This window comes from Phyllostomus hastatus, unplaced genomic scaffold (assembly GCF_019186645.2).
Source record: "Phyllostomus hastatus isolate PE091 unplaced genomic scaffold, TTU_PhHast_1.1 phas_contig_86, whole genome shotgun sequence".
Classification (NCBI taxonomy): domain Eukaryota; kingdom Metazoa; phylum Chordata; class Mammalia; order Chiroptera; family Phyllostomidae; genus Phyllostomus; species Phyllostomus hastatus.
The window spans coordinates 22,436,994-22,460,935 of NW_025333977.1; the positions used below are offsets into that span (position 1 = coordinate 22,436,994).

Sequence of the window (23,942 nt, forward strand, 5' to 3'; positions counted from 1 at the left end):
GAAGGACAGACAGTGGTGGGATTGGGGGGTGGGGGTGGGGAGGCGTCGAGGCTGCACTCAAATTCCTGGTATTCTGGTCTCAAAACAACAGCAAAATGGATTCTATATGGGTGATGTCTTAGTCAATACAATGAAACAGCGACTGAGGCCATTCACGAGAAGGTAAACGCAGACTTTCAGTGGGGCTGGGGGTTGGGAAGTGCTCTACAAAGGGCTGGCCACAGACACAGGGAAACACACACACACACACACACACTCTCTCTCTCTCTCTCTCTCTCTCTCTCTCTCTCTCTCTCTCTCTCTCTCTCTCTCTATCTCTCTCTCTTTCTCTCTCTCACGATCCCGGGAGTTCCGGTCTGATTGGGGGAAAGCGGAGAATACATCCCTTTCACCTGCTGAAGTTCAGCCATAAAAACTGAAACGTTACAACCACAAAGTCAGCACAGGCAGGGCTGAGTTAAACCACAGATAAAGGTGAGGGGGCAGACTGGTGTTTGAGACAGCGCTGAGAGGGAGTCCGGGCGCGGACGGCAGGAAAGGGGGAAGGGGAGGCAGTTGCCATCTACAAGACCAGCATAGCAATAGCTGCCTTCTTGGAGAGGCAGGTTCGGCTCCGTGGGGACCGCCTGGCTCAAAATGTCATTTTGCAGGTAGCTGAAAAACGTGGGGGGCCAGTGCCTTTATTCACGCTGTTGTTATTCTTTTTGCAGAAAGAGACAGGTCTCGCGCCTTGGCAGGAGACGACTGCCCGGGGCTTGTGTACACACACACGAGCCTTTCATTTTAATGCGCTTACACCGCTCTGAGATGAAACTGGCAGAAGCCCCACGCGCTCCCAGGGGGTTCTTGACCACAGCCAAAGGAGGACACGTACGGCACAGCCCCTGCCGTGGGGACGTAGCCGAAAGCACCTCAGCAGCTCCCAAACCAAACGAGGATCCAGGTTCCCCCCTGCATCGCATTCGCCCCCCTCTGCCCACCAGTCCCAGCCCCATCCACGCACCGAACCCATCCAACCCGGACTTAAACCACGAGAAACAAATCGAAAAACATGTTCTGCTCACCCTCAGAGCCGAGAGATCGATTTCATCCAGGCTGCGAGCCGGGGAATCACTCGCCATGTCTACTTCTTTGCGGGAGAAAGGGACCAAAACCACCCCGAAGCTTCTCCCTAGGAAATTCCACCTTGGTCTATTTCACTCGCGTCCTCATGCGGGTGTCGCGCCAGAGGCCCCCGGGCCCAGCCTCCCCCGCCCACCCCTTATCCACAGCGCCGGATCGCGATCCTCCGCTCCTTGTTCCGCTGGGTCCGGGAGCCCAACCTGCCGGGACCTCCAAGCCAGGAGCCGCGGTGCGTGTGGGCTGCGCGCCCTGATCAGCTAAGGGCGCTTGGGCTGCGTGGGTGTATTTAAATGGGACATGCTTCTTTGCTTGTGCGTGGATGGCGGCTGCATTGGCTGTTATAATGAGACACATCAACTCCTCCACTCAGCTGGGGGTTGGGGGTGGAGAACCACACAGAACTGTCTATCATCGCTTCCTGGGAGGAGTAAAGGGAGGGGGGAGGAAAGAGGCGGAGGAGGCGTGGTCTCCGACTAGGGAGAGGCCACGCTTCCTGACCCGGTCCCTCTGCACCAGCGTGGATGGGGGAGGGGAGGGCACCCTTCCGCCCTGAAGCTTACCGGCTAATCTGGATGGATCTGGAGAGCTGTTTCTGAACCTTGCAGCGCATATCTTAGGGGCAAAGGAGCTTTTGGGGCACACACATTTTTGTGTGTCCAATTCATGCACTGCAGCAATATGGCCCTTGAATAGCGTCTGGGTGACTCTCGGAAGGGGTCAAATACTCCGGCGCTGAAAAAAATTCAGGGGGGAAAAGTGATGCCCCTCCCTCCCCCATTAATTATTTGTGGGGTTGGAGTAACGCGGGCTGGTGCAACCGGTGCTTATAAGGACTTGTGTGCTGGGAAGGGGATCCGCCTCCAGCCGCGAACGAATGGGGGAGCAGCGCGCTAGCACACTGCGCGCAGCCCCGCGCCTCGCCAATTTGCCCTGGCCTCTGGGTCGGGTCCGCCAGTGGTCCCCGGGATCCCGGATGGACGGTTACTCGCCGCTTTGGGGCAGGAAAGGTTTGCCAGAAGCGGGAAAGCTGGGGATCTGAGCTTCCTCTTGGCATCGCCACACCCAGGACGTGCCCGTGCCGCAATTCCCTACGGAAACGACCGAATTGAACCGAGAAGGTTGCTCTCTGGGTGCAATAGCTTGAATGCTTCAGGTAACTCCAAAGGCAACACTGGGCAAGGCAATACGTGCCGCCTGAGGACCCTACAATTCCCTTTCAGGCTGCGTTTCCGCGGCTGATCTACCCAGACTGACGGAGAAAGTTTGCCTGGCGGGTAAGATGTTAACGTACGAGATGTACGGCCGGAGCGATTTCACACCGCCCGCTTTCTCATTCGAAGGCTGAACGTTTACAGTGTTAAACTTGACGTTCTGTGATCAAGAGTGTGGAGTCACATCCCTCAGTCATCGTACCCGCCCACCCTCACGCCCCCTCCCCCCCGACCCCGCACTCGCACCGCACAGCCCTTCCTCTCCAGCCTTGGCTACTAGAAATACATAGGACGAAATGGTGCAATTGAATTTTTCTCCCATATACAGCAATAGCTTTGGAAGGATTATTGGTACTTCTGTTAAGATGGGAACTTAACCTGGCCGAAAGCACGGGGCGGGGGGGAGGGGGGATCGAGTTTAATCGTGTGGTGTGGATGTCAGCTTCAGAATAAGGCTTTTGAATGAATGAATGAATGAATGCCCAGGCAGTTAGTTCACAGACTTCAGACATTAGATGACTTTTTAAAAGCGTTCCCTGTGCTGCTTTTGTTAGTATTATTGTGTATACTTATATCTACTGTGGATCTTGAAACGTGAAAATTGTTCCAACATCTCAATGGCTGCAAGAATTTAAGAGATTTTGCCATTAAAACGACAAACATTTAAACGTGTTATACTCAAAACACTCCATTTCATCTCTCATTTTTTAATAAATCTAGCTTGAGGTAATAAGTGGTGTGAAGTAAGCCATCAAGTAAGCCGTAAAACACTATCATGTCCTATCACTGTTTTTATTTTTCTATGTCCCTTTTTTACCTTTAATCTAGATGACAAGTTAATGTACCTTCTCAGTGTTGAAAGAAAATAACTTAAGATCAGGTATTGAGATCTATGAACAGAACTATTTCTAAAACTCCAAACATACTTAAAATGAAACTTTTTTTTGTGAGGAACCTACATTTATACTGCAGATTTTATTTGAAATATCACAAATGGATCTTTTCTTCCGGTGTTATATAAATAGTAAGGCATTTCAGGCCATGAGCAAGCCGTGTTAGTGGCACTGAATCCTACCCTTGCATTTAGACTTACATTACAAAACTGTATGTTCATTACGGTGATGGGTATACTACGTGGAGGAAGGCTTCCTAGGAGCCAGAATGATGATGAGAGAGTCTGGTGGAGGCAGGGGTGCTGGCTGCAGGAAACACCATAAAAGGGGAGGTTACAACAGCCAAGGCACTTCCAGCTGATCAGGGAAGGTGGAAACTCCAAGCAGTTTGTGCTGTAGGTGAAGTGGTGACTGGACTAAGGAAGAAAGCAGAGTTCAGGTCAGGTAGAGCTTCACATCCCCTGAGGCACTTGAACTTTATTCTTTAGGTCAAGTGTGTATCAAATTTCAGCAAAAAACTCCTAAATCTTTTTGCCATGTCTGTGTACCTTCTATACTGTTATTATTTACTTATATTTTTACTTATATTACTTATATTATTTACTTACATTTACATCATATTTTTCTTAAATCAACACTTCTGTTTTTACATTTAATTTAAAAGGAAATATAAATCACTACTGTAAATGGAAAGCTAGCAACACTTGCTAAAGTAGAGGGGAACCACTAAAATAAACACAATGGAAAATAAAGCAACATCATTACATTCTAGCCAGCTATCATTGCCTGCCTAAGGCTCCTATCCTGAGGCCTGCTCTTCCTTTCAGAACCTGACCAACGTGAGATTTTTCTTCTTGGTGTAATCTAAAGGATCGAAAGAACTGATATCATTTACGTGCAGGTTGAAAGACTGCAGAACAATACACTATTCTGTTTATATCTGTCTAAATATGTAGTGTACTATAAAAAGCCCGGACACGGGCAGGAAGGATACAGACCGACTTCAGGACAGTGAGAGAGGAAGAGAAATGGAGTGGGACAGCACAAAGGAGGCTCCAACAATGACATCGAACTTACTTATTCTTCTTTGCCTTTACACGAATGGCTTTTCATTATATTGTTCTCTGTATCTTTTTGTATATTCAAAATATTTTTATATCTTAAAAATATTTATTAAAAAAGAGAGAATTCCAAAGGGGGTTATGTTCTCTATATTAGGTTCACTGCTACTTAATGTCAAATCTATGCTCCAACTGAAATAAACACTGTGGGAATCATAATACTGCTGATGGAGCTTATGAAAACACACTCGGTATATCGTCTGTCACCACAAATCCCTGAATATAACAGAAAATGTATTTTTTTAAAAATTCATTATAGTTCTAAAAGACAAGAAAAGGCAGTATCAGGGGTCTAGCAATTCAGAAGACTTCCTGGATTACACAGGCAGACAGGACTGGATCACCAGTACAGCCACAAAGAGAACTGTATAGCGTGAGAGTTAGGGCGATTTCAAGCTCAAAAGCAATGGCTATAAGGAGCAGGCACTTTCATCATGGTGAGTAGCTAAAGAATGGCATTAATTCTTTCATTCATTCAACAAATATTCATATTTGCTCTGTGTAAGACCCAATGCAAAGCCCCGGAGATTTGACTTCACTGAGGCAAATAATATAATTATAAATAAATAATCAGTAAATAAGATTATTTGAGATGGTGATAAGTGACATGAAGAAAATTAAGCAGGGTTATAGAAATCAGCAGATGAATGTGTTCACCCCCCAGCCCTGACACCCACTCTCTGTGAATATGGGTGCTTGGGCCAGGGGGAGAGTATTAGCCCCTGGAGTTGCTCACCAGTTGCCAGGAGAAATGGGACCACACACACATGCAGAAGGTACACTGCTTGCATTGCCCGCCCTATGCAATGTCCTGTCCTGCTCTTCTTCCCACCACAATCAGCAAAGCGATCCTTCAGAATTAGAATCAGCACTACAGACAGGCAAAGGCGATTTCCAAATGCTAAGATGATCAGACAATCCAGAATTACTAATGTTTGTGAGAAGCTATTACTATTAGAGGCACTAATTTCAGTCAACAAATGTATTGAACACTCAAAGCTATCTTTAATAAAGCAAGAATGCCCTGGCTGGTGTAGCTCAGTGGATTGAGCACAGGCTGCGAACCAAAGCATCGCAGGTTCGATTCCCAGTCAGGTCACATGCCTGCATTGCAGGCTGGGTCCCCAGTGGGGGCCACATGAGAGACAACCACACATTGATGTTTCTCTCTCTCTTTCTCCCTCCCTTCCCCTCTGCAAAAATAAATAAATAAAATCTTTTTAAAAAGGAGGAATGATGAAGACATAGCTGAATCAATATTTAAAAAAATAAAATAAAGAAGAACCTTCATGCTATATATATTTTTTTTCTAAGAAGGATAATACAGGATCTTATATTTATAAAACTACCAGGTTAGTATAAAAATAAACCAATTGGAGGATTAAATAATATGTTTATTAAATTTTTAAATGAATAGATTGAACAATAATAAGTAATAGTGTGCTGTACTCTCCTATGCATTCATGTATTGACATATTTATCTTAATACTCATAAAACAGGCAATATTATTAGTATATTCATTGTATATTTGAGTAAACTGAAGAACAAAAGGGTTAATTAACCTACTCAAGGTCACACAGTAATAAGTGGCTGAACCAGGATTTGACCTCAGGCTTTCAATCACCATGCTGTTCCTAATCAAGATGAACTGAAGGGTGAATTAGTAAACTGGAAGACTGGGCTCAGTTTTCTCCTAAATTGCAGAAGAAAGAATTAAAACAATGAGCAAAAATTTAAGTAATATGGAGAATAAATCCGGAAGTTCCAACATTCATCTAAAGGAAATCTAGAGAATGGATGGAAAGAAATACTCAAATAAATGACAAATAATGTTCCAGTGACTTTAAGCTAAAAGCTCCTATTCAATGCATAAGTAAAAAAATACCACATTTGAACACATCATGATGGAATTTCAGACCATCAAGGCATTAAGGATAAAAATGGAAATTCTTACCAGTTCACCTACTTCTTATCTGCAACAATGGATGTTGGTAGATAATGGGACAGAGTTTTCTAAGGGAATTGTTTTTGACTTAGAATTCTCTACCCAACTAAACTAACATTTAGGAGAGAGTACAAAATAATGACAATGTTTTCAGACACATAAGGATTCAAATGGTTGATCATCTCTTAAATTATTATTGGGCAACGTATTCCACCAAAGAGAAAACTGAATCAAAAAAAAAAACTTTGTGATACAAGACAATGGTAAGTGAAGGCAGTTCACTCTGTTACCCACTCAGAGTCATTCTCTTTCTCCCTTACCAGCCAAACTCTAATTTTGAGAATTTATCCTCCAGATGGGTAAAGAATACGAGCTCTTCCCAGGCCCAGAGGGAGAATAAATGTCAACTGGTCGAAATATATCATAGTAATGCTATTCTTCTAATGATTGGTTTACACATAGGCTTATCATGCAACACTGACTAAAGAGAAGTGAAAAGAAGTCTGATGGGGGTACAAGAATGGTTTTCCACTTTGAAAACTGACAAAATGAAAGGAGGAAGTAGAAGAGACCAGGGCTGGGAAAAGCTTCTTGCCAGTGGTAGCCATCCTCCAAGATGGCTCCCAACGAGCCTCACCTTTTGGTATTTACACCCTTGTGTGGATCCCTCCAACACAGAACACAGAAGACTTCCAAAATAGGGTAATACAAAGCATTTCAGCTTTAACCTTGCTCTCTTGGTTCACTTGCTCTAAGCAGGGGTTTTCAGCCTCAGCATTATAGGCATTTTGAACCTGAGAACTCATGTGGTAGGAGATGGTCCTTTTCAGCATAGAATGTTTAACAACATCCATGGTCCCTACCCACTACATGCCAATAACATCTTCTCATTTGTGACAACCCCAAAATATCTGCAGACATTGCAAATGTCCCCTAGAGAGCAAAATCACCCCCAGTTGAGAGCTATTGCTCTAGGAGAAGCCAGGCACCAAGTCCTAAAGATATGCATGCATCTTGCCAGCCATGTGATTGAGCTGCTTTGAAGTGCATCCTCCAGGCCAGTCAAGCTTTCAGGTGACTGCGGTCCCTGCTAGCTCTAACTGTAACCTGTGAGACAACCTGAGACAGAACCACCCAACCAGGCTACTCCCGAATCCCCGACCTGCCAAAGCCATGGTAGATAATAAATTTTATTGTTATAAGCCACTTGATATATTATGCAGTAATAGATAACTAATAACACACTTTCAGACACGGTTGTGTGCAGATATAATAGCTGGTGCTATGGAGCCATCTTCCTACCACGTCAGAAGGAGTTTGAGAAAGAAAGCAGAACATGAAGAGCCCTTGGATACTTAATGACATCATGAGGCCACTAAATAATCCAAGAACACCTTGAATTTCTTTTTATGTGACATAAGCTTTTCTCATTCTACTTAGCCACCTTTAGTTGGATATTATGATATTTGTAGCCAATCACTTCCTGTTACAAAAAATAAAACTTTTAAGTTTTTACCATTGTTAATTTATAAAGTAAGAAGAAATAATGGTAACCTAAAACCTAAATGATCTTATCATGAGGGTAAAGGGAAAGGAGAGAGAGTTAAAATTTTTGTCATATTTGTAGGTATATATACATACTATCTCTAAACATAAACAGAAAAATGTAAGTCAATTATGCATGATAAATATAAGGGTCACCATATAGGTAAATATAAATATAAAAAAATATAAGTTAAAAATACTTGAGTGGAAAAAATGGAACAAGAATAACTTAATGAATTCAATAAAATGAAGAAAAACAACTGGAATGTATAATGTTAAAGACATGTGTTCATTCTTTCTGCTTTTGCGCACTGTGTTGGTAGACTGAGGCTTCCCCCACCCCTGCCCCAAAGAAGTCTCTGTTCTAATCCCTGGGACCTGTGAATATGTGCTCTTATTAAAAGACAGAAGCTCTCAGTGCACAAAAGCAAAGCCATGTGATTTGAGATGGCCACAAAGTAAAGTTTGATAATTAACAAAAGGCAGCAATCATAAATACCACATTCTCAGTCCACATTACTAGGAGAGTTCAATATTCATGTCACAGATTTATTTCAATATGTAATTCACAATTCTTGGACCTTTACTAGTATGACCTTTGGCTCTCCCTACACTTACTCCCACGACCCAATCAGAAATTTATTATCTTTTTACAATATTTTAGGTATTTTTAGAGAGAGGGAAATAGAGGGAGAGAAACATCAATTGGTTGCCTCTCACAAACCCCCAACCGGGAACCTGGTCCACAACCCAGGCATGGGTCTTGACCAGCAATCAAACCCATGACCTTTCAGCTCTCAAGCGGGGCTCAGTCCACTGACCACACCAGCAGGGCTTATAGAAATTTATTACTATCTTAAACACCTCTACCTTAGGAAAAAAAAATCCTCCAATTTCCCATTGTCCAATTATACGCCCTAGCCTTCTAGCTTCCTTGTAGCCTTTGCTGGCATCACCAACATTTACAGACTGAGAGACATCCCACTTCCATCCATCGGTGGCATTCTTCATTCTTTTCCAGTTTATTTTCCCTTTGGCTCTTTCCTCCTTCCCACGCCATGCTGGACCTCAAAGTCTTTAGGAGCTTGAAATTTAATATACTGTATTCCATGCGGTATGATCTGAGGTGAGAGCATGGTCCCTGGAGTTGCACTGCCTGAAATAGAACTTTCCTAAAATAGAAAAAGAAAAATAATACAGTTGTTTTATAGTTCTCATGTCTTGTTTTAGGTAGGTAGATTTTTTTAACTTAGTTACCCTTGGAAGAATAATGCCAAGTCACTACATCTTTCATGTTAAATGGGTTCAGAGCCATTCTCCTAATTATCTAGTGCCATTTAAGCCCAAAGACAAACACAACACTTTATTTAAATACCAATATTATTACACTTTCCCCAAATACAGATAAGCATTTTTACCAAAAGTTTGGCGAGCCCTTTCAAAACAGGATTTTTTTATTTCATTCTTTGAAAAAGTCCTAACAACAAATATGTATAGAAATTTTAATATGCAACTGTAATCTTTCACTATTGATTGTAAAAGTATAATTATTTATAATTTTTTGGAAGTTCTGTTGCTTGATCCTCTTAAATCCTAATGTAGCTTTAAGGTTAATGATATTCTAGCTAAACAATGGAGTTTTCAGCTTGCTTTTCCCTCAGTATTTTTAGGACCCAGCCTAGTGTTTGCAGCAGTAAGCATTCCATACATGACTGGTCAGTGACAAAACACACTGGAATAGAAATGATAAAAGGACATCTTTTCTGACCACCAGCGCCTATCCAGACTCTGTCAAAAGCCTGTGGTGCTTTGTTCCCTGCTGGCTATCTCAATTATTTTTTACTTTTTCTACATAGCTTTTCTACAGAACTGTATCCTGTTCAAGAACTTAGATTCTAAGTTCCCCCTACCACACCATGCACAAAATAATTTTAATTATTTTATTTTATTTCATGTCCATACATTTGAATGGTGTAACCCCACAGATTAGGTCGGAACTGGAAGGAGTGGCCCAGTTGGATCATTTTTTTTCTTTTAAATATGTGTATTGATTTTAGAGAGAGAGGAAGGAGGAGAGAGAGAAAAAAACATTGATGCAAGAGAGAAGCATCCATCGGCTGCCCCCAACATGTACCCCAGCTGGAGATCGAACCCCAAATCCTGGCATGTGTCCTGAGCAGGAATCAAACCTCCAACCTCCTGGTGCACAGGATGATGCTCCAACCAACTGAGCCACACCAGTTAGGGCGCTCAGTTAGATCTTTCCATAAAGTCATAGGGTAGATGAAAATTTTTTATGAGGCTTTTAAAGCTGGAAAAAAACCTTAGAGATAACTGAGTTCAACCCTTTCATTTTACAGATAAGAAAACCAAGGTCCAGAGACACTTGTGTGACTCATTCAATGATACAGAGTTAGCACTGGGAAGGGCATTGGGAACTGAAGGTTTTGTACAAAAACAAAACAAAACAAAACGAGGTTGTATTTACTGTTATTGCTTCCCCTCAGATTCCTGGTCCACTGTTCTTTCTGCTATACCATATTGTGCTTCCAATACTATCCATTTGTGTTGTGGTTTTTATCTTAAGTAAACTGTAAAGTACACAACTGATCCCATTTCCCTTCATGTGTGGGCTGCCTGAGAGCTCCAAGCTAAATGAGTGGGTTTGCCATGCCTGATGCTGGCTCTGGCGTAGGCGGAACTGCCAAAAGTGGAGCCAAGAAGCTTGTCTGAGTGGGTTCTTGACGCCAGAGAACCAGGAAACCGAAAGAGAAATGGGCGTTGCTTTATCAGTTGGCCCAAGAAGGCAGAAGCCAAACCTTCCTAGAGATTTGACACATTCTCTTCATGTAATTACATGGATGACTTCTGAGGTCTACACTGGAAAATGCATTGTCCCTAGTATTGTGTTTAAGATACTGTATTGGTTTTCTTTGCCACCATGGAGCTGAGGAACATAAGGAACTTTCCTTGTTCAGCTCTATTTCTCTAGAGTCTAGTACAATGCCCTCAGTAAAATGCTGCTTATAAATTAATCAATAAATCAGTAGTGAATAAGCTGGTAAATGTGGATAGAACCAGCCACTTTGCAGCCAGAAAATTTTTGACAATTCTTTTGTGCCCTCCAAGTGCCCACATTTTTATATTTGTTATGATTTTGCATGACTACTAGGTTCTGAGAACAAACCAAGAGTCCCACAGCTATGACTGTCAAAAGCTGGTAATAAGATCAGTTGTGGATTTCCACCATTCTCATCCATTCACAAAGTGAATTTATTAGAAACATTTATTGAATATCAAGATGGTCTCTGCCTTTATATTTTAGGCAGTGTTTCTAAAAGCATGGTCCGTAGGGCACTTATATCACATATATTCAAAGAAGGGTGGGGAGTCAGGGCTTAATTAACATGTATGTTTCCAGAATACTTGGGGAGCAGGGCTCAAGAATCTTCACTTTTAAACAAGCACCCTCCCAGGTGATTTTTTTTCCTCATTCTCAAATATTTATTGAGTCTCTTTGATTGACAAGATCTTTACCCAGTTAGACTAAAGGAATAATGGGAGTTCATTATAACTCTAAGTACTTCAGTCTGGTCAGGCTGCTATAACAAAATAGCACAGACTGGGTGGTTTTTAAGCAACAGAAAGTTATTTCTCACAGTATTACTGGCTGAGAAGTCCAAGGTCAAGGTGCTAGCAGATTCATTGTCTGCTGAGGGTCTGCTTCTCCATAGACAACCACATTCTCACTGTGTCCTCAAATGGCAGAAAGGGCAAGCTAGCTCTGTGATCTCCTTTATAAGGCACTAAGCTCTATTACCACAGCTATGCCCTCAGGACTCAATCACAGTCCAGGACCCCACTTCCAAATATTATTACCTTGTTGGGTAGGGTTTCAACTTATAAATTTAGGGGGGTGGGACACAAACATTCAGTCCATATCAACAAAAAACAAAGTCTAATCACATAAATAAACGTAATGAAACACAGGTGAAATGCACAGATGTCAGAAGAACTGATAAGGGTGGAAGAAATTAAAAGACAGGGTCGCTATGAAGAAAAATATTGAATCCTAAAGCTGGTCGGACAGAGGTTCTAGGCATTTATAAATGTTGTTGGTGATCTCTCAATGATAAACACTCTGCAAAGTTGCTTAAAATTCTTTGTCTTCTAGTATACATATCACCAGTTTCTGTAATAATCAGTACATCATCATAGTTATTTTTATCTATCTCCCTGCCCCATGCTTTGTCTTTTTTATTAATTTTTGCATTGTTGTTCAAGTACAGTTGTCTCCATGTCCATCCCCCTTCACCTCAGCCATCCCCACCCCCCACCCTCAATGCAACCCTCTTTGGTTTTGCCATGTGTCCTTTTTCCTAGTCTAAAATATTTTCAAATACATTTTTGATATCATGTCATTTCACCTCTAAATATTTCACTGTGCATCTCAAAAAAGGATGAGAGCTTTGAGTGTGAGCTGTGTTTAGTGATATTCTTCCGCAGCATTGAGTATGAAAGGGGGAAAAGGTAACTTTATAGTGGAGGAATCTAGCAAACAGCAAACACTACCTTGGCCAAATAATTAAGGCTAACATCAGTGAAAAGTCATGTTGACAGAAGCTAACCCTGATATGATATAATGAAAAGGGCACTAGTAAAACTCTAATAGAGTGTGCAGTTTAGTTAGTAGTAATGTGCTAGCATCAGTTCCTTAGCTGTGGCAAATACACCACAGTAATGAAATGCTCACAATGGGGGAACCTGGTTATGGAGTACGTAAGAACTCTGTATTACCTTTATACCTTTTTGGTAAATCTAAAACCAGTCTAATTTTTTAAAGTTTATTATATTTAAAAAGGAGGAGTATAATAAATGGAGTAATGTAGAAGAAAGGATAAATTTCTAGAAACATATAATCTACTGAGATTAAATCATGAAGAAGAAAATCTGAACTGATCAATAATAAGTAGAGTTTTGGATTCAAAATCAAAAACCTCCCAACACAGAAATACCCAGGACCAGATGGTTTCACTGGTGAATTCTACCAAAACTTTAAGGAAAAATTAACACTAATTCTTGTCAAGCTCTTCCAAACAATTGAAGAGGGGGGAACATTCTCAAACTCATTTTATGAAAGCAGTATTACCCTGATACCAAAACCAGGTGAAGATACTATAAGAAAACAAAACTATAGACCAATATCCCTGGTACATATAAATGCAAACATTCCATTTGCTAGTATTCTCAAAATACTAGCAAACCAAATTCCACCGCACATTAAAAGAATCATACACCGCCCTGGCTGGCGTAGCTCAGTGGATTGAGCTCAGGCTGCGAACCAAAGTGTCGCAGGTTCGATTCCCAGTCAGGGTATATGCCTGGGTTGCAGGCCATGCCCCCCAGCAACCACACATTGATGTTTCTCTCTCTCTCCCTCCCTTCCCTCTCTAAAAATAAATACACAAAATCTTTTTTAAAAAAAGAATCATACACCATGATCAAGTAGGATTTATCCCTGGGATGCAAGGATGATTCAATATACCTAAATCAATGAATGTGACATACAACCTTAACAAAATGAAGGGCTAAAAATCATATGATTATCTCAACTGATGCAGAAAAGGCATTGACAAAAAAATTCTTCCCTGATAAAAACTCCCTACAAATTAAGCATACCTCAACATAATACAGGCCAAATATGATAGGCCTACAGCTATCATCATATTCAGTGGTGAATAGTTGAAAGGTTTTCCTCCAAGATCAAAAACAAGACAAGTATGTTCACCCTTACCATTCCTATTCAACAAGGTATAGAACAATTAGGCAAGAAAAAAATAAAAGACATGCAATAGGAGAGAAAGAAGTAAAATTGTCTCTGCAGTTGCTATGATTGTATGTATAGAAAATCCTAAAGACTCCTCCAGAAGAACTGTTAGAAGTAATCATCAAATTTGGCAAAATTCTAGGATACAAAATCAATACACAGAAATTAGTTGTTTCTAAACTGCTATCTAGAAATGACAAAATATCCAGAAAAGAAACAATGAAACAACCCTATTTACAATAGTATCAAAAACAATAATATATTTATGAACAAATGTAACCAAGGAGGTGAAAGATCTGTATATTCAAAGCTATTAAGACTTTGATTAAAGAAACTGAAGAAGACACAAATAAATAGAAAGATATTCTATGATCATGGATGATAATAATTAATATTGGTACTAACCAAAGCCATCTATAGATTCAACAGAATCCCTATCAAAATTTCAATGAAATTTTTTGTAGAATAGGCAAAGCAATCTTGAGAAAGAACAAAGCCAGGGGCATCACACTTTCTTGTTTCAAACTATATTACAAAGCTATAGTAATTGAAACAGTGTGATATGGTAATAAAATAGGCACATAGACCTATTAAGCAAAATTGATAGCCAAGAAATACAACCCTTGCATACTTGGTCAACTAATATTTGACAAGGGAGCCAAGAATACTCAATGGCAAGGGATGGTCTTTTTCAATAAATGGTATTGGGAAAACTAGAAAATCATGTGCAGAAGAATGAAATTGAACTTCTATCTTATACTACTCACAAAAATTAACTCAAAATGAATTAAAGACAGACCAGAAACTGCAAAGCTCCTAGAAAAAACATAGGAAACTAGCTCCTTGGCATAGATCTTAGAGATGAGTTTTGGATATGACACCATAAGAACAAGCACAAAAACAAAAAAGAAACAAACAGAACTACATCAAACTAAAAAGCTTCTGCACAGCAAAAACAATGATTGACCAAATGGAAAGGCAAACTACAGAATGGAAGAAAATATTTGCAAACTATCTATGTGTTTGAAGGGTTAATATCTAAAATGTATAAGGAACTCATACAACACAATAGCAAAAAAAAAAAAAAAAAAACCAAACATCTAATTAAAGGAAAGGAAATCAGGGTCTCAAAGAGATACCTGCTTATTGCAGTAGTATTCACAATAACCAACATGTGGGAAAAAACCTAAGCGTCCATCTATGGATGAATGGGTAAAGAAAATGTGAGGGGTGTGTATGTGTGTGTGTGTGTGTATAACATCATTCAGCCGTGAGAAAGGGAGGGTAGGGGAAATCTTGCCATTTGTGACAATGTGGATGTGCCTTGAGAGCTTACATTAAATGAAAGAAGTCAGACAGAGAAAGACAAACACTGTCTGATCTCAGTTGTATGTGTACTCTAAAATAGCCAGACTCAGCAACAGAGAATAGAACGGTGTTGCCAGGGGCTGGGAGGTGGGGAAATGGGGAGATGTTTGTCAAAGGTGCAAACTTCCAGTTCCAAGGTGAATAAATTCTGGAAATCTTATGTGCAGCACGGTGGCTACAGTTAACAATACTGCACTATATACTTAAAAGTTGCTAAGAGAGTAAATCGTAAACGTTCTTACCACATACACGGAGCAGCAATCATGTGGGGTGATGGGGCTGTAACTCTCAGGCTGCGGTGGTCGTTTCACAGTGTACGCGTGCGTGAGACCGTGGCATCCCGCACTTTAACCAGTGCAGCGCTATATGTTGGTTACGTCTCCATAAAGCTGGAAAAATACATAAAACAGAAATTAATAGTCAAAACAAATAAATAGGAGATGTAATTCCAAACCCTTATTTTTTTAATTTTCGTTTTCAATTTAGAGTAAACTGTTGGGAACAAACATTTGTTGTTTTCAATAAATAAGAAGTGGGGTGCAGACAGACAATGCTACTGTCACGTTAAGAAAAAAAATGTCCCAAATCAGCTCAGAGGCAGAACATCTTTGCATAATACAATTCTTAACCACCTTCTGTAAAGATATTTACATTTGTGATAAAATTCTTAAGAATTTTTCTGATAAATTCTAATGAAATTCAGGCTTTTTCTGGACACTAGTGCTGACCCACCTAGTGGGCTGGCAGTCAAAAAAAAGTCATGAACGACAAGGACCTCCATCCAACATTACTCTACCCAGCAAAGCTTTCATTTAGAATGGAAGGGCTGATAAAGTACTTCCTAGATAAGGTCAAGTTAAAGGAATTCCTCATCACCAAGCCCTTATTATATATATGAAATGTTAAAGGGACTTATTTAAGAAAAAGAAGACCATCAAAAATATGAACAGTAAAATGACAACAAACTCATAATTATCAATAACTGAACCAAAAAAAAAAAGAAAATGAACTAAGCAAACAACTAGAACAGGAACAGAATCACAGAAATGGAGATCACACAGAGGGTTATCAGTGGGGGGGGGGCAAATGGGGGAAAAGGTACAGGGAATAAGAAGCATAAATGGAAGGTACAACAGACAGGGGCGGTTAAGAATAGTATGGGAAAAGGAGAGACCAAAGAACTTATGTGTATGACCCATGGGCATGAACTAAAGTGGGAGAATGATAGTGGGAGGGGGATGCAGGGTGGAGGGGAAAAAATGGGACAACTTTAATAGCATAGTCAATAAAATACATTTTAAAAAGGGTTCAATGAACTTTAGATAGTCTTCTTTTTAATGTTCCATATTAGATATCATACCATTCTTTTTCTATAAAATAAGAGTGAGCCTTTAAATAGTCCTGTTAAGACCTTTTTTAATGATAGCAACATTTTATGGTAATAAAATGTTCGGACATTTATAATTGCATTATCTGAAAAGTTTTCTTTAATAGCACCTAACAAAAATAACAATCACTTCCTAATACTAATATCATCTAACACCTAGTAATATTTGTATTTGGCAATTGCATTCAGATGATTCTTCTGACACTCACTAGTGAGATGACACTCACTAACATGTGGGAATCTCAGGCCTTCTCTGGGCAGATTGGAAGAGCTGGTAACAAGTTCTGGACTTTCTTTGTAAAAGGAGCATCAAAGTCCATGGCTAAGGCAGGGACACCTTAGTCCACAGGCTCTCACCTGTTCTTACTTCACAGAAACCTTTGATCATTTTAAAGCTATGGACCATCTCCCAAGAAAAAAGTACATCAGCACACATCTAAATATTTTTGCCCATATTTTCAGGAGGATTTATGGGTCTCAGACCTGGGTTAAAAACTCATGCTTTATTTTTTTAAGATTTTATTTATTTATTTTCAGAGATGGGAGGGGAGGGAGAAAGAGAGGGAGAGAAACATCAATGTGTGGTTGCCTCCTCGTGCCCCTCACTGGGGACCCCACCCACATCCCAAGCAAGTGCCCTCTATCGGGAATCGAACTGGCAACCCCTCGGCCTGTAGGCCGGCACTCAGTCCACTGAGCCACACCAGCCAGGGCAAGATCGCATGCTTTAAATGTTTCTTCCCATTTATCTCACTGTTGCTCTTAGTACACAGGAGGCCACTGTCCACAGGACACGCATGGGACTTTGTTTCTTTAGGGGAAGACATCGGCCACTGTCAAGGCCTCTAGACTTGGATGAGAATGTAATCTGTAGTCACACAATAGAGTACAAAAAGCCATAGATTTGGCGTCAGAAGATCTAGATTCTTCAAATTACTTTTTCAACACTTTGAGCAAATCGCTTAAGGAGACCAAGCTAGGGTTAAGATGAAGGTTGGGAACTTACAGTGCAAGGAAATCTATAACAGGAAATCTACAATCTATCATTTCCATTTTACAAACTGCAAACTGAGATTTAGGGGGGTTTCAATAATCCATCAGCTTATGCACAGTGGGGTTTGAATATCAGGTTTGTCCAAATTTAAAACTCATGCTTTTTTTTTTTTTCAAATTGAATGGGTGGCCTTCAATCTGTACATAAGAGAACCTCCTGAGAGTGGCTGGCCCCAACACTCTGGTAAGAAGTACCTTTGGCCCATTAGTTTTTATATATATTACTTCATAATCAGAATTTGCTAGGCTGCAAAAATGTTTGGAAACCACTGCATTTCATTTGCTGTTCAGTCTCCACATCTGTAAAAGAAGGATAATGCTAGTATCTGCTTTATTGTGATGGATAAGAAAGAAGACACATGTGAAACAGCTGTGTAAACTTATAGCATTATTCAGACAAGAAATATTAGTGTAATTATCATATGGCAACAAAATAGAGACTTTTCCTCTGTAAAAAGCTTTTCTACAATCAACCCACAACCTTGATGGCATGTTCCATGCACCTATGAAAGCATATGGATTTGCAAATGGTTTAGGGGCACTAGTGCAGATTTGGAAGCTCTAGATAAAAAGTGGTATCTACATATTTTTGCAAGTTCAATGATTAATACACTATTAAATGCATAATTGGATTTTAAGCTTCCATGAATACATCTTCTCAAATGTAATGGAATTGATCTGCCTTCCATTTAAAATTTTTTAATGCTAATTTAAGAGTTTCTGAGAAATTCCAGATGCGCTTTAGGGTTTATCATAATTTTAAAATATTATTATAATTTTAGTCAGGGACTAAACCTTAATATCTTGGATTTTGAGACAGGCCCTGCCTACTGGCCATTCACTTGGTGACGTGGTGAAGTCGTGTCAGACTGCATGTCTGTGATGGGGGGGCAGGAGAATGGCCCCCAGAAGCCCGTCGGCGACGCAGTCAGAGCTGCGGGTCCAAAAATCAGAGGAGGAAGCTACCCCATTGCTGCTGGGCTGCTCAGTGGGTAGAAACAACATCTCCCAAACTGAGATCTATCTTTCGTCGGTGGCAAAATGTTCCCATTTTAAACTATTTTTTTTGAAAAATCAAAGAGTGAAAAACACAGTTACAGAAAGAAAATTCCCCTTGTGTGCTTCACACGTCAAAACAATATCACTTTCGTTACTGAGTCATGAAAACTTCCTGAGTATTTCTTTTTTAAGAGAAAAGACCAATCACTAACCTGTTTTTCTTTTCCACCCCATCATCTGCCCTGAAAACAACAACTCAGAAAAAGTCTTTGGTGAAACTGCGAAGTAGGCAAGGTTTCTTGCGGCTTTCTTTCCCCTTCCTCTGCCTTTGGTCTCACACCCAATGGAGCTCCTAGCTCCCTTTCTCCCCCTGCGGAGCCCCAAGACTTTGGGATACTTTGTTCCCTAAGGCTATTCTCCCGTAAAGAATCTAGACCCCAAATTACCTTTTCCGTCCCTTTCTAATCAACCTAACCCCCATCGTTCCCTGCTCCTGAGCTCTATGGGATACTGCCGTCTGACTTTCCATTTATTTTTGGTTTACCCCTTATCACACCTCCCAGCATCCTTTCCCACTGTTTTTCCGCCTTCCAGCCCCCGCCACACACACACTCACCTTGCAATCTTTTGCCAGCACCTTTGCTGCCTCCTACACTGATCCAGTGGAGGTGAGCAGCTGGTCTCGGCCACTCACTGTGTATTCTCTGTAAATAGAGTCAGTCCTCTGGAACTGTGCGTGGTGCACACAATGTGAATGAGGCCTGGAGAAAAGCAAAGTCAGTGTCCTTGACGAGGTCATCTAAAGGGAAGGCCCACAGCTTCACTGTGGTCCTCCTTGAGATCCCTCTCTGCCTGCATCTCTTCCCCACCCCCGGCACCCTCCTTTCCTTATAAAGGACACACTTTGGATTTCGATAGGCTGGGTTTGGACGGTGACACTGCCACTCATGACCTTGGGAAAGTGAGTTAAGCTTTTTAAGCTTTAGTTGTGTTTTTTGTTTTGTTTTTTTTCTTTTTTGATTTAGAAATACAGGATGATAATAACAATTGCCTCTAGTGTTATCAAACAGACTAAACGAGAAAATGCCAGTACCAGTGCTGGCCCAGGGGCGTGCTCAGTAAAAGGTACTTGTTGATATAATTCTTAATTCTAAGGCTGAGGTTCCCCCCATAACAGTTTGAAAGTCCCTCTTCAAACTGTTTCGAAATTAGCTCTATGTTCCCCTCAGTTCTCCACATTAACTTTAATTTTTCTCCACACTTTTGCAACACCTCTTATTATACTGATATAATTCAATTAAAGCCATCGTTGATGCCCTGTAATGATCAAATCATGAATTAACAGAGTCTGTGCTCAAAGGCTCTGGGCCCATCTCTACTGTATTTCAGCCTTGTGTCTCTTATCTTGTGTTCTTTATCCGTAATAACAGTAATGGTAATAATAATGATCATTTACTGAGTGTATTTTGTGTCAGACACCTTATTACGTTGCTCAATTTAATCCCCACAGGGGTTGGCATTCTTATTTCCACTGTACAGTCAAGGTAACTGAGGGTGGGAGTTTTTAAATATGTTACCCAAGATTTCAAAGGTCCTGATATTGAATCCAGGGATGCCTGATTGCAAAACCCATGCCCACCTTTCGTCCCAGGCAACCACTAATCTGCTTTCTGTCTTTAGGCAGAGAATCTTTGCACATGGGACTATGAATTTGCCAATTCTGGAAATTTTATTTAAAGGAATTTACGTAATATGCAACTTGTGACTGGTTTCTTTCAGCATCTTATTTTGAAGGTCATTCACTGTGTTGCATGCACCAGTACTTCATTCTTTTCACGGCTGAATCATATTGCATGGTACAGGTACATCATGTTTTGTTTACCCACTCAGCAGATCCTGGACATTTGGGTTGTTTCCATTGTGCCTATTATGAACAATACTGCTATGAACATGGGCATATTTTTATAGAGATATGTTTTCAATCCTTTTATTAGGACTTGAATTCCTTGGTGATCATACAGAAAGTGTAAGTTTAATTTAAGAAACTGCCAACTTATTTTCTAAAATGGTTGTATTGTTCTGCATTCCACAAGCAACGTGTGATGGTTCCAGTTTCCCTGCATTCTTGCCAACACATTCGGTCTTTTTTACAATAGTCATTTTGGTGGGTATAAGGTTGTGTTATACTATTGTTTTGGTTTGCATTGCCCAGATGAGTAATGAAACTACTATCTAACTTTACATTAGTGTTTTTCAGGAGGAAACACCAAGGTTTCATGGATGTTGAGTGGGAAATGATCTAGACAAATGTTTCTTCTGTTTTTAATTTACATTCCAAACTTAATGTAACATTTAAAAAATTAATTTGCAAGGACCTGAGTAGACATTTCTCTAAAGAGGACATACAAATGACCAACAGACACATTAAACGATGCTCAACATCACTGATCATCAGAGAAATGCAAATAAAACCACAACGAAATGTCACCCCACACCTGCCAGAATGGCTATCATCAATAAATCGACTAACAGCAAGTGTTGGTGAGGATGTAGAGAAAAAGGAACTTTCATGCACTGTTGGTGGGAATGCAGATTGGTGCAGCCACTGTGGAAAATAGTATGAAGGTTTTGCAACAAATTAAAAATATAACTTCCATATGATGTAGCAATTTCTTCTGGATATTTATCTGAAGAAATCTGAAACAGTTATTTGAAACAATGTATGTATCCCTATGTTCATTGCAGCATTATTTATAATAGTCTAGATATGGAAGCCTCATAAGTGTCCATTAAAAGACATTGTATAAATAAGATGTGCTACATATGTACAATGGAATACTACTCGGCCATAAAAAAGAATAAAATCTTGCTATTTGTGGCAACATGGATAGACCTAGAGGATAATATGCTAAGTGTAATAAGTCAGACAGAGAAAGAAAAATACCATATGATTTCATTCATATGTAGAATCTTAAAAAAAACCCAAAAAACAAAATAAATGAACAAACAAAACAGAACGAAACTAATAGATACAGAGAACAAATTGATGGTTGCCAGATAGGGCGGTTGTTAGGGGTAGGGTAAAAAAGGTGAAGGAATAAAAAGTACAACTTCCATTTACAAAATAGTGATGGGTATGTAAAGTACTGCATAGGTAATATAGTCAATACTGTGACAAGTATAAATGGTGTTAGGCGGTATTAGATTTATCAGGGTGATTACTTTGTAAGTTATATAAATGTCTAATCACTATGTTGTTCACCTGAAACTATGTCAGCTACTGAAAAAAATTAAAAGTTTTTATTAGATGCATGTTTGCCTCATGGCAGATGGACTAGAGAGAAGCAAGACTGGTGACGGAGAGGTTTGATGCTGAGGCTGCTGCAGTCACTGGGGCCATCTGGGTGGGATGGGCCAAGTGGGTGGAAAAGCAGGCGAACCTCACACACACATGGAGAGCAGGACTGTTGCAGCTCTTGTATTGATTGGACACAAAAAGTAAGAGTGAGGGCTACCTAGGACACCTCCTGGTTTTAGCCTTGGGCAGTTGAGAGGAGACTGTGTCACTCACCGCCATGGGAAGCAAGCAGAAGCTTGTTTGAGGGTGGGAGTCAACTCATCAGCTGTTGAGTTCAATGTGCCTGTACAGTTGCAAATCCAGGAACTGGAGAACACAGAAGGGGAATCAGGATTTAGCAGCACATGGAGAGTAGCTGAAGCCATGAGAGTAGATAAGATTTCTGAGGGAAAAGGATGTAGAAAAGAGGTTTTTAGTCTTTTGGGGGCTGAAGAAGTGAGAATCGATGAATGCTATGAACCTTTTCTTCAGAAATATCTTCAAAGATATTTGGCTGTTAAGGGGATAAAAGAAATCAGGACTTAATTGAGAACTGTCATGAGATCAAGGTAGAGTTCTTTTTCAGATGAGAGAGATGAGTATATTTAGGTAAACATACAGTAGTGAGGGAGTGATTAAAGAAACAGCAGAGAGAAGGAATAATCAGAAGACCAAGTCCCTGAGGAAGGACAAGAAACAGGCTCCAAAATATTGCAAAAGGCATGGGTCTGGGGCAGAAACAGGCGCAACTTTTTAAAGACAGGTAACAAGGAGGAAGACTAGAGGAGAACGCATGTATGCTTGTGGGTTGCACGCCTGGACTTCCATGGACTCAGTGAGTAGGAGATGGGATGAGCTATAAGGGGTCAGAGGTCTGTGAAACAGCCACTGTGGACATTAGGGGATTCAATCAGGGCAACCTCACGGCATTGGTAGGCTCTGGAAGCCTAGCTGAGTATGGGGACCAGGCATTTACAGTGGCATCGATCTGGATGACTTTTTCTGCAGCTAATGGCAAGGAGTGATCTGTATGGAAGCATGTGTTCCACTCTTTGAGGGCTACAGATTTTCTAGGAATTGTGAGAAAAGGACATTGGAGCAGAGAGGAGTCAAATAAGAACTGGTAATAGCATGATGTACCAGTCAAAGCTCTGTAGAAAGAAACTGAGGTCAGGAAGGAAATGACAGAAAGAGAAAATGAAAATATTTAGGGATCAAAAGTACTAAAATGTACAAGCAGACAATCTCTGTGTTCAGTGGTTTGTATTTTAAAAGGACTTCCATATTTTTAAAGACTTTATTTATTTGTTTTTAGAGCGGGGGAAGGGAGGGAAGAAGAAAAGGAGAGAAACATCGACGTGAGAGAGAAATGTCAGTGGTTGCCTCTTGTATACACCACGACTGAACTGAACCTGCAACCCAGGCGTGTGCCCTGACTGAGAATTGAACTGGCAAAGTTTTGTTTTGCAGAATGATGTCCAACCAACTGAGTCACACCTGTCAGGGAGGACTTTTGTTTTCACTTTTATTATCTTTTAAAATTCTTCTACTGTCCTGATGCAACTATGTTGCAGTTTGGTCATGAATACTTGGCCAGAACACTAAAACTAAGAGAAACCACTTGAAATTAAATTCCCTGCCCCAACCTAAAAGCAAAGGCAGCTGTATAATCAAGCACTTGTCTTTGAGACATAGGAACAGAATTAGCCAGTAAAATATATGTTCCTTTCCCAGATTCAAGGCCAGTATTACTTTGCACATGTAAAAACTATGGACTCGGTAATATGAGAATAATATTGGAGATATAGAAATATCCTTATAGGTATAATGGTATTATAGTTATATAGGTCAATATCCTTATTTTTAGATGTCAGGTAAAGTATATGGAGATGGATTGCCAGCATGTCTGCAACTTACTTTCAAATGGTTTTGAAAAAAAATTGTACACTAAAGGGAATGTAGCAAAATGCTAACTGTTGGAGTTAAGTGGTTCTCAAAGAGGGAGTGAGAATGATTTCACTTCCTAGGAGATAGTTGGCAACGTTTGGGGGCATTTCCGGTGGTCACAGGTTAGGGGTGGTAGTGCTATTGGCATCTAATGGGTAGAGGTCAGAAATAAGGCTAAACACCCTA

At 40.4% G+C, this 23,942-nt stretch overlaps 1 protein-coding gene across 7 annotated transcripts in view; it reads right to left on the reverse strand.

The window, feature by feature from the left end:
• The window catches only part of TNIK (TRAF2 and NCK interacting kinase), a 346,968-nt gene extending 345,466 nt beyond the window's left edge, over nt 1-1,502 (reverse strand). For 6 of the 7 annotated variants that reach the window (XM_045851226.1, XM_045851225.1, XM_045851223.1 and 3 more), the window contains exon 1: nt 1,065-1,501. In XM_045851226.1, the coding sequence (XP_045707182.1) occupies nt 1,065-1,121 (57 nt within the window). In that variant the 5' untranslated portion in view covers nt 1,122-1,501. Of the gene's footprint in view, nt 1-1,064 lie in introns of all 7 variants that reach the window. The other variant, XM_045851219.1, reaches the window with a different exon arrangement.
• Nucleotides 1,503-23,942: the final 22,440 nt, after the last annotated feature.